At 36.1% G+C, this 11,749-nt stretch overlaps 1 protein-coding gene across 3 annotated transcripts; it reads left to right on the top strand.

The window, feature by feature from the left end:
* The first annotated feature begins 475 nt into the window (after positions 1-475).
* Positions 476-7,497, top strand: LOC111391144 (ATP-dependent 6-phosphofructokinase 3-like). Of its 3 annotated transcripts, none has more exons than XR_002702070.1 (14): positions 476-746; positions 1,817-1,863; positions 1,982-2,021; positions 2,578-2,640; positions 2,725-2,862; positions 3,897-4,055; positions 4,187-4,240; positions 4,790-4,858; positions 5,306-5,435; positions 5,749-6,002; positions 6,381-6,429; positions 6,499-6,653; positions 6,938-7,305; positions 7,408-7,497. XR_002702070.1 is itself a non-coding variant. In XM_023016296.1 (14 exons), the coding sequence occupies exons 1-13, from the start codon at positions 645-647 to the stop codon at positions 7,106-7,108; spliced, it is 1,431 nt and encodes a 476-aa protein (XP_022872064.1). In that variant the 5' UTR covers positions 476-644; the 3' UTR covers positions 7,109-7,115; positions 7,200-7,379. The 3 variants fall into 3 exon arrangements, 2 of the variants coding, with proteins under 2 accessions (XP_022872064.1, XP_022872063.1); XM_023016296.1 differs by lacking the exon at positions 7,408-7,497 and having other exon boundaries at positions 6,938-7,115; positions 7,200-7,379; XM_023016295.1 differs by lacking the exon at positions 7,408-7,497 and having other exon boundaries at positions 6,938-7,379.
* The last annotated feature ends 4,252 nt before the right edge of the window (positions 7,498-11,749 follow it).

Raw genomic sequence — 11,749 nt, 5'->3', positions numbered from 1 at the left:
AATGACATATAACATTATGTAACTCATTATATAAAACTTGATATATATGTAAAAGAATGAATAAAAAATGCCCCTTATAGGGTGGTCGAGTTGGTGGAGTAGGTAAGCGCGGAAATCTTTGGTCACGAGTTTAATTCTCCCTATCAACACTTTTTTGGTCGAACCTGTCGCACAAGACTTTACTTAGTGCGATTTATTTGGTTGGTGTGGTTTGCACGCTATTGCGTCAACCCAAAAATTTACCCGGTGCGCACTCGAAGGGTAACGACTATGAGATCTCCCGTCATAAATAAAAAATAAATAAAAATAAAAATGAACAAGGGTACTATGTTTTTTTTTATTATTATTATTATTTATTTTTTTTGACCCCTAATGTCACATTTCAAACGGCGGTAACTAAACAAAAACACCCTATGTACGGTGTACCTGGCGCTACACCACTTGTAGTATGCACCACAACTAGCCCTAAAATCAATGGTTCACGGGAACCTCGGTTTCATTATCAAGTGGATGTACACACGAATCTATAAAATCTGTATCCGTACATATGTACGTATGTGTAATTTTTTTTTTTCCTTCCCATTTTGCACCATTAATTTGAAGAAGAACCAGAATTTGATTACAGAGATAGGGCAGTGCCGAAAATGGGGTCGGAGAATGATTATCAGATGAATGTGGTGAAGGGGGAGTTCGGATACGTACTCGAAGATGTCCCTCATTTCGCCGATTACATCCCCGATCTCCCTGTATATTTTTCTCTCCATCAAATGTCATGCGTATATAATGTGTGTGTGTATACATATGCGTGTATTCGTGACATTCTGTATTTGCATTTCTGTTATTGGAATGCACGCGTTTGATTCCTTTGAAGTTTGGCGCACTTTATTTTTGAGAGTGAGTTCGGTGATTTTGGTAGTGCCACTCATTTCGTGCGATTCTGAAATTAATTTTTGGAATCTTGTGGAATAAAATGTGAGAATGCAAGGAGTGATTTGGGGTGAGGTCACTGCCTTGAATTTTTTTATTGTTTAAGGATGTACGAGAATTTATTTAATTTTTTTTTTTCGTTTATACACATTAATAAAACGGTAATTACACATGCCAAGTAAAGAAATAGATACGAGTTGGAATCGTTGTAGATTATAAGTTTGTCTTACTGAGTATACTTTCTAGTTAATCTACATCATTAAGTAGTTAAAAGAGTTTTTTGAAGAACATTGGTTCATGCGACATTCTAATTAGAATGTTGATGGGTGAGATGGGATATTGTTATTACTGTTGAGTTAGAGAAGGAAAATCTATCTTATTCATTCACTTGATCTCCTTTTTTTTTTTTTTTTTGATACGTTGAATGACAAACTAGACTTAATTGTTGTTGTACAGTTCATGACCGAATAGTTAAAACACTCGTAATGTTGTGGAGATGGTTTGATGCATTGTATATGTATATATATTGGTCAGATGCTTATCATTGCTTTTGAATGAAAATTTGAGTTCATTGAGAAAAATGAATGTTTCATCAGCACGTTTCAATCAGGTCCTCAACTGATGTTGACATAACCAAATGTTAGAGCTTAGAAGTGCCAGAATAACCATAAAATAAAGTTAACTAAAACAGCGATTCTTGTTATTTCACTACTGTCATTGGTCAAAGATCTTCTTGAGTAAATGCTGAAGTTGAAGGGATGAGGTATTCCATATCCTGAATAAGCTATAGTTGATCTCTGTTTTTTGTGGTTTGCAGACTAAATGATTTGATAGTTCTATTATTTGTTAAGAGTTTACTTGTTCATATTGGTGCTTGGTTTACTGGCAGACTTATCCTAATCCACTACGATCCAATCCTGCATATTCAGTTGTTAAGTAAGTTGAACCTATCTTGCTCTCATGCTATTATTGGAATTCTTTTCTTATTAGACTCCTCTTATTGCTTTTGAAATCTTAATGAATATAAATGAGTTGATGTATCTTATATTTTCAGGCAGTACTTCGTTGACATGGATGACACTGTCCCCCAAAAGGTGAATTCAACTCTTCAACTTGTTCTGTTCAACCAGGATTGCTAGTCATAAGATCTTTATTATCTTGTTCTTTCTTAGTTTTGAGGAGTCTTTATCTCTCCTGATGATACACTTTGACAGATGCGTGCATGTATGTACTGATTGGGAGCTTGAAAGGGTTATCAATGATAAGGTTGCATGTTTGGAATGACAATGCCGATGTAAAGATCATGGGAGTAAACAATGAGGATTGCTGTACATTACTTCTAAAACAAATAAAGATTAATTAAATAAATTTGATGGGCTTATGGCATGTTCACGTTGCATATTGGGTTGTATGGTCCTCTTGTGTAGAAGTGCATAATCAATTTTTCTCCTGTATCTAAGTTCTAATGATGTTTCTTAACTTTTAGAACGTGATATTCTTGATGCTGCATGCCCATGCTGCATATTATATAATTGATAATTCCCGCTTTCCATTCAGGCTTCGTGAAAATTTGAAAAAGCAATTTCATGGACCTTATAAGTGATTTTTAACTGTACTCTAGTATTACGTTATTCATTGATCTTTTTGCAGATTGTTGTTCACAAGGACACTCCAAGAGGGGTACATTTTCGACGAGCTGGACCTCGCCAAAAGGTACAACTTTCCGTTCTTTGAATTCTACACTTAAAGGGAATTCAACAATGTGCAATTTCGTTGAAAGGCATCAGTGTTGCGCAGGTATATTTTGCATCAGATGAGGTGCAAGCTTGTATTGTGACATGTGGTGGTTTATGTCCTGGGCTAAACACAGTAATCAGGGAAATTGTACATAGCCTTGATTGCATGTATGGTGTCAACAAAGTCCTTGGAATTGATGTAAGTTGTCTGATTGTTAACTAATTGATATCCTCAGAAAATTTTGATGTTAGCTTTTGTTACCAAAAATGAAGATTTGACATTTGGCTTCAGAAATCAAAGTTTCTGTCACCACTGATTTATTAGAGCGATATTTTTTTTTTTTCCGTTTTTTTTTTTTTTTTTTTTTTTGGGTGTTGGAATTTGTATTTTGCATATTATCTAGAGTTGAGAGTTGTGATCATTAATGTGGCGGCCCTTAAGCCAAGAGAATGGTTTTGGCTACTGCAAAATAAAAGAGATGATTATCAAGTGTAGATAAAAAATGGCACTGTATATCTTTACATTCAAAATGATTACCTCATATGGGTGATAAGTCGTGCATATGTTACTTCAATTGAAATCTCAAGTTATGTTATGGTTCTTTGATTTATTCACATAATATATGATGTAAGTTGTTCAAATACTATGAACACAATTGATAACAAACTAACAATTAAAACATTGTGTTGGCTCCATAGCTTAATATAACTTTTTTAGTCACAGAATTTTATGTGGTACAGAAAATAATCATGGTATCTGTTCTGTTATCACTCATTTACAAAGTCCAGAAATTCAACAATACATGCAAAGCAATCTTAATACTATAATTTGATTGTTCTTGTTAAGGTTTTTGTTCATTGACAATGTTTGCTGCATAATGAGGATGCAATTATACATATATATATGCACCCTTTTTTGATTTCTATGGAAGGTAGTGAGGGCTGGTCTTGTAAAACTCTAATTCAAGCATAATATATATGTATGATTCATACCCTGGATTCATGAGACTATTTATTTAGATCTAGTATGTGTCACTTTCTTGAAAATTAATGGTAAGGGAGGTATGGATGTGAGGCATTGTTGTTACATGTTTTCTTATTTACCGGCTGATGTGGTTTTTTGCCCCTCTGTTTTTTAAGCTTCTATTATTGTGTTGTGCGATTTTTAAATTCCAACTGGAATGGTAATATTTTGTTATCATATCATACTTTAATGCGGGCATCTCCTTTTAGGGAGGCTATAGGGGCTTTTATTCAAAAAATACCATTACTTTAACTCCAAAGTCTGTTAATGACATACATAAACGTGGTGGGACAATCCTGGGAACATCTCGAGGTGGCCATGATACCATGAAGATTGTTGACAGCATTCAGGATCGTGGAATTAATCAGGTCAAGTGTGGAATTTTACTCTTATATTGCCAAAATGCACTGTTTTGGATGTTATTTGTTCTTTTATAGTGCTACTCCATTGGCATGTAATAAGCTGTAGGTTGGCTCTGATACGATATTACCGTGTTCAGGTTTATATAATTGGTGGAGATGGAACTCAGAAAGGAGCTGCTGTAATCTATGAGGTATTCTTGTTAATGAAATAAACAATCTGATACTGACTTGAGGATGCATTGAAAATAAACAATTTTCATCAGCTTTTTTTTCATTGAAGGGCAGTTTTATGCTGGCCTTTCGGACCTTTCTTGGCCGACCATGTGCCAAACAGCTTAATTTTTTGACACATGGAATCAGTTTAATTTTTTGTAAAGAAACTGTTGGAGGTTTTCCAACTTTTTATCCCTGATTTTCTGTATTATATACGATTTTGAACCCCTTGTATTAGATTACATGATTCTCAATCAACTTTCTCAAGTCCTGCTTCTAGTAGAGCAATTTTTTGACCTGTTTGGTGCAATTATTTCATTAGTTGCGGTAGTTTCTAATATAGTTCTAGCTGTTTTTGGCTGCTTTGGGTAGTTAAAGATTCTTCCTGTTGCTATCGTATGGGGAACATAAGGGACTTTTTTCCAACAAAGATACATAGGCCTGACATGTTGATGTGCATAACTGCATATCCTCGACTTCTGAGGAGATGGTGAGCCGCCATAGTAATAATCTCTTTCATTGTACAGGAAATCAGAAAGCGTGGTCTAAAGGTTGTCGTTGCTGGTATCCCCAAGACAATTGACAATGACATTCCGGTACCAGTCATCCTTCACATATTTGATTGTCTTGTTCTTTGCACATGTTCCCTGCGCTAATTGTAATCATTCTTCTTGGTGGTTAATCTAGTAGTTGACTTGAAGGGAAAGAATAGTCATTAGCTCTTCACATTGATCGTTCCACAGATCTTAATTTAGTGTTACTAAGAATAATTTCTTTGATATGAAAACTGTATTTTACAGATGAGTACTGTCCAACAAAATTAGCATGTCAGTTATATATATATAATATAATTTCATCTTGTAGCATACCTCATGGTTGTTGCAGAACTCCATTCTAAAAACTGTCTTGTGATATTATTTTCCTTTTATTAGTATTTGGGAGTTCTTACTACCTTTAAATTTCTGCTGCTGTTCTCTACAAATGAAATTATTTTCCCTTCACTTTCTGAAGAGCTTCAATTTTGCATTGGCTTGTGTAATTAGGTCATTGACAAGTCATTTGGTTTTGATACTGCTGTAGAGGAGGCTCAACGTGCCATCAATGCTGCACATGTTGAAGCTGAGAGTGCAGATAATGGCATTGGTGTGGTGAAGCTAATGGGTCGCTACAGTGGTAAGATATATTTACTTGCACCGCAATACACTAGGCAGTAATATGCGGAACACTACTATATTAGACTTGCTTTTCAAGTGTTGTTTGGAGTGGTCATGGCATTTCTGCATCAATTCAAGCTATGTAGCATCTGAGAAACTTATCCCATCCTCCCTGTTTATAGAGCACAGGTTTTGCTAGCAATATTCACATTATAAAACCAAAGAAACTTGTGCAGACCTGGAAAAGAATGGATTGCCCCTCATTCTGGTTCTATAATTAGTGGTATGATTATCAATATGTTCATCCAACTTTCTTGGAATTATTGATGCAGGATTTATTGCAATGTATGCTACTCTGGCTAGCCGAGATGTTGACTGCTGTTTGATTCCGGAATCACCCTTCTATCTTGAAGGAGAAGGTGGACTTTTTGAATACATAGAGAGATGTCTCAAAGAAAATGGGCACATGGTGATTGTGATAGCTGAAGGAGCAGGACAGGAGCTACTTGCAGCAAAAAATGAAGAGGATGCTTCAGGGAACAGGCTACTTCAAGACGTTGGTTTGTGGATTTCTCAAAAAATCAAGGTACAGCATGATCTAGATAGAGCTTCATGGCTGTTTGTAACATGTTCTTTTGGGGAAGATTTAAGAAAACATGAAAAGGTACTGGTAAATGAAAGGGAAACATTTCAAAAACATGGGATTAAAAATGGTGTACGAAACAGGCCTTTCTGAGGTGTTTTGAAAAGAATAACATGCTCTTTCCTGTATGCCTAAAATGGATATAGGCATCAACATGTGTTTTGAGTCCTATGAGTCATCTTGCTTTTCACATTTTTCTGTTTTCTCATGTCTGAAACAACAAAGCCCGACATGCAGATTGAAGTTACAAAACTGTGAATTTATTGAAAGGAGCATCATGTTGACCGATTTCTTTGTTAATTCACTTTTCACTTTTTACAGGATCATTTTGCCAACGAACTTAAGATGCTCCTTACACTAAAATATATAGGTAAGTATCCTCGTACTCGCGTTCTTTTATCCATGAAGTAAAAATGGTGCTGACCAAATTGTTTGGCAGATCCGACTTATATGATTCGTGCTATTCCAAGTAATGCATCTGATAATGTATACTGCACTCTCCTTGCTCAAAGTGCTGTTCATGGAGCAATGGCAGGTTACACAGGCTTCACTACCGGACTTGTCAATGGCCGGCATACATTTATTCCCTTTAATGTAAGTTTTATTTGTAATATAAGTAGAATCTAGATCATGAGATTTCATTCCCTTTGGCGACTTAGGTCCCTTTTATAGAAAATCTATATTCGTATGATATTAATTTCTTCCCAGTCGGATACCACTGGGCTTTTCGTGCCCCTTTTTTTAAGTACTTTAGGTAAGTCGTGATGCCTGAAAGAACGAAATGGAAAATTTGTGACAAGAATTCCACGTAGCCATTGTTTAAGCACAGGATAACTATTTGGATCCACTTTCTAATTCTCAGTACTTTTTATATGCAGCGAATTACTGAAAGGCAAAACGAGGTTGTCACAACTGACAGGATGTGGGCAAGGCTTCTTTCATCGACCAATCAACCAAGCTTCATCGGCCCTAAAGAAGCGTCTGAGATCAGAAAACAGAAAACACCTGCAACCCAGTTACTGGATGACGGGGAGGATTGCACTGACTAGAGGGCAGGTAATACAGAAACCAGCACGACATGAAATAAAAGCGCTTAATCTCGGATATCTACCATAATGTCGGATTAACCCGGTTATGTAGGAACATCCTTCAAGGTTACCAGTCTGATTAGATGCCTCAGCTGCGTGCAATGACTTTAATTTCAAGTTTTTTGAATAAGAGATGTGCAACCTAAAATGTTTAATGTGTAAGTGTGTTTTTACATTGGCCAGTTAGCCTAACCCAATACACGATGATATCTAGTAACTTTTTTTTTTTTTTACATTTTATTCTTATTTTTTGTTTGCAGATTTGATAGGGTTGAGAGGGATTATTATTTGCATCTTCCTTTCAGTGACACTTTTTATCCATGCAATAAATAGATATGATGGGAAATTAATGGAGACATTATTTATCCCCTATTTGGTGTAGCTAAAAATTAGACTTTTAGTACATTTTTGATAAAAGTTTATGAAATATGTGAATGAAAATTTGTAGGTCCCATAAAATATATAGTTAAAATTAATTATCAACTTTGACTTAGATTTTATCCATATCAAACAAGGGCTCAATTTAGTTTTCAAAATTTTCAATTTTGATGCTTATTTTAGAAAATATGGTTAGGTTTGATTTAATTTATTTGATTTGATTTTCCTACTTAGAATATGATCCTTGAAATTTCATGTAAAGGGGCCTATTGCATTTTATCTTGAAGTCCGGGTTTACAAGATTTATGGGATCACAATAGAACGAGTGTGAAGTGTGAACGTGATGAGGAAAAATGACGCAGACATATGCACCCACTCATTGTAAATAGATTGCTAAAATAAACAATTTTAATAATCAATAAAAGAAAACATGGGTTTTTTATTTTTTTTAATCTAAATAAGCTTTCATTCAACAATATCACCCAAAACAGCAGGTGTGATAAAATTTGGAATACAATCAACTCAACTACAAACAACTGGTGATAACAATCACATTGGGGGACTCTGGAACCAAGTGTGGGGAGTTCGATTCCTGGTTGGAGCAGCCAAGTGATGTAATAACCAGAGGAAGGGTTGGAACAGCTTGGTGATGTAATAATCATGGAGGAGGGTCCCTTTGGGGAAGGAGTAAAAGCCATGTGGGAACCTGGGAATCAACAAGGGCACAACCTGCGATTTACCTCCACTAGTCACTGAGGGACCGGGGGCTAGAGGTCCAGGATTTAGTCCGGCTAAGTTGGGACACCTGGGTTATCAAAAAAAAAAAAGCAAATGAGGCAAGACTATGGATCTCACTAATTCCCTCTTGAGGATAAACTGACATGTACCAATATCTACTTATTTCATCAGTGATATTGCAAAATAATAATGCTATTCATAGTCGCTTATTACAGTAGTCACCCTACGTGGCATTGTACATGAAGATTTGTGATTTGATGTATTGATGTGGTAGTTTTTTCTTGCCTAATATATTAAATCATTAATCGTTACATGTATGTCACATAGGACGATTGCGACAGTGAATGACTGCAAATAGAATTATTCATTACAACATTAAAGCAGATGGCAACCAAACGGAGGACCGAATGTAATGAACCACTCTGTGAATCACATTCTGCAATACCAACCCAAAGTCCATTAGCCTCAGCAAAACATATACGCGGCCATGAACAACTTAATTTCTATCTCCCCATATAGCCCAGATGATGGCAGGAAAGATGGTGAACTCCAACCGATTAATGTGGTGAAATATGTTTATAATGGAGTCATCCACCCGCTCCAAATTTAACCATATCTGATCTGCAAATCCTGCCAACTTCCAGACTCTCACGTTGCCGAACAAGTGAAGAAATTTTGAGTGTTTGATTCGGACATGTCGGGGATACGGGAACCTTGCGTAAGGTTTGCACCGGTGGCCATAGAAATATTTGATTATGGGTGGCAAGCCTAAACCCCACAACTCCTTCCACCACCGCCGGAAACCCTACTCGTCCCATCATCACTTCGAAATCCACGCGGTAGAAGGTGATACGCACTCTTCACAGAATAATCCCCCTTCGCCTCGTAGTGATAAATTAATATTTCTGGTCGGTCGGTGAGGCTTAGGGGGATGGATTTTATCAGCTCCGTATGCACTTGCATATAATTGTCACTCATCAACGTGTCATCCCAACCTCTACATTCCCAAGGGGAGCCGAAACCGGCGGAAAGGAGTCCAGCCTAGCTAGGCAGCCAAGGGTCAGCCAAGACCTGAATGGAAGTGCCATTTCCCACTCTCCAGCGTAGTCCCTCTCCACTCTTCAGAGATGATGAACCAGGTTTGTCCCTGGCTGACATAAAATCACTGGATCTGAAATACTTCCATTTTAGAATCTATGCTCCCAAGCTCTTGTCGTCAGTCAACAGACGCCATGCATATCTTGATACCAGGGATTGGTTGAATAGTCGTAGGTCTCTGAATTCGAGGCCCTCCATTCCCTTTGGTTTGCACAGGTTGCTCCCTTTACCCACACCATCTTCTTCTGACCATCCAATGAACCCCACCACAACTTGAAAATGAGGGACCTGGTTCATGGCATAGTTTTTGTCCATGTGCAAGAAGAGGTCCGGTCAATTCGTACAGTCATTTTTGACAAATCTTTTAATTCTTCAATAGCGGCTGCATGGTCGAACTTCGGAGGGAGGCTCCTTAGAACTTTTTCGACAACTCTTTTGTCATTGATGTTATCTCCACATCCTTTTATTTGATTTAATATCTCTGAAACTCGAGAAGAGAAATCTTGGATGGTTTATCGTTCTCCATTTTTAGATTGTCAAAATCCTTTCATAAAGATTTAAGTTTCAAGGCGATGGTTATCTCATAGCCTTAAAATTCTTGATTTAAAATTTTTTATACATCTTTGGCTTTTTTAACACAAAAAATATGGGGAAAATTTGAGTTTCCAATTCCTTGTCGAATATATCGCAAACGCCATTGCATCTTTCTTTTTATATTGCTTTTGTAACTTCGGGTCTTCTTCATCATCTTTGGACGAATCTTCTACTACCTCTGCATTTTCAATGACATCCCATAAATCCAAAGAGAGAAAGCAAGTATGTTTGCATTTGCTTGCTCCAATATTCATAACGTTCACCTTCAAAGATTGGTACTGTACACTAATCTGTTTTTGTTGAAAGAAATAAAATCCGCTGCTTAAGATAATGGGCTGCAATTTAGAAAATCAGCACTTTAATTCACTTCTCGTGGTAGTGAATAAAGTTTAATTGTTGCTGAAATTACAAACAACTTCAGGTGCATACCTTCAATAGGCTTTGGTTGACTATTGGAATTAAATTTTTGCTCCTATGGTCGGTTTTTGAATCTGATTTTGTTTTGTGTTTTGGCTTTGGTTGGTTATGGTTTTTATTTTCTTTCGTATGCTCTCATACCATTGTAGAAAAGTGGTTATGAAAAATAGAAGATTCTATTTATGGAATTTGAGAGTTTTACAAATGAGTTGTTCCAGTATACTCATTTCTCTATTTTTTTCCGGAGATTTTTTACGCTTCTCTTATCTCATCAATGTTAGATACATGTCTTCCTTCTATAGAGAAAAAGAAGTAATCTAATCCGAAGAATTATCTACCATAACAAGAAGATAACATCTATAGTTTATACCTACTTGCAGCTGTCTTCATCTTTATTCACAGCATGTATATTCTCCAGAATGTTCAATGCCGCTGTCAGCTATAACTGATTTTCAAAGTTCTAGATTGCATCTTTGAATATTCAAATCAAGTATATAAATTGAACTGTAAATCTTATCCATTTGACCATTTTTTGAATCTTCAAAGTCGTTGAATTGGATTTGAATTCTTTAAAGATTACAAATTAATTTAGAACTTTTAACATTTTAAACATGTTCACAACACAAGAAGGCACTGCTAGCAGGACTTCTTTTATCAGCACCTCTATCTTCCGCCTGCTGAAAATAATCCATACTTCCAACCTCTTGTTGGGTGTAGACGGAAATAGATAACAGAAATATGAAATTTTTCTTATGAAATTTGAGGAATTACAAAGGAGTTGCTACAGCACACTCTTTCTCTATTTTTTTGAGAGGTTTTTCTCACTTCTTCTACATACATCACACTAGATGAAATCCTCTCTATTTATAGAAAACATTGAGTAAACTAGTCTTACTAATTCTATACAATTACAAATAGGTAAAAACTGTTTTTTCATCATCATTTACAGTTGGAATATATGCATTTGTAGCTGTGTTTGAACATTATAAGTGTCAAATGGCTGCTGCCTGATGTAATTTCCAAATTGCAGAACGTCAGAATATGAATTGATTGTCGTCTATGTTAATTTCCAGCTTGCATAAGTTCAGTATACAACTTGAATTGAAAATCTTATCCTTTGACCATTCAATGAATAAAGCCTTTGTTAGTTGAAGTGTTCAATTTGGATTTGAACTCTTTGAATCTTCTTTTGTTGTTGAAGTTTCCAATTTGGATTTGGACTAGATGAAGATTACAAATTACTCTTAGAACTTTTTAACACCTCTAACCTTGTTTCAGAGCTTATCTTTTGTTGCAGTAAAACTTTGGGTTTTATTCCGATCCACCACAGATGGAAGCCCAAATATATATTATGTGCAACACTATTATTCAGTCCTG

Source organism: Olea europaea, unplaced genomic scaffold, assembly GCF_002742605.1.
Source record: "Olea europaea var. sylvestris unplaced genomic scaffold, O_europaea_v1 scaffold759, whole genome shotgun sequence".
Lineage (NCBI taxonomy): Eukaryota > Viridiplantae > Streptophyta > Magnoliopsida > Lamiales > Oleaceae > Olea > Olea europaea.
The sequence above is the reverse complement of the archived record's forward strand: the minus strand, read 5'-3'. Positions and strand labels throughout refer to the sequence as shown.

Bases quoted from the DNA above. Each gene is read 5' to 3' on its own strand.
- LOC111391144 (XM_023016296.1), top strand. From the start codon at position 645: ATGGGGTCGGAGAATGATTATCAGATGAATGTGGTGAAGGGGGAGTTC. The intron at 1,864-1,981 runs GTAAGTTGAACC...TTATATTTTCAG, and splicing joins CCTGCATATTCAGTTGTTAA to GCAGTACTTCGTTGACATGG. The intron at 2,641-2,724 runs GTACAACTTTCC...AGTGTTGCGCAG, and splicing joins GAGCTGGACCTCGCCAAAAG to GTATATTTTGCATCAGATGA.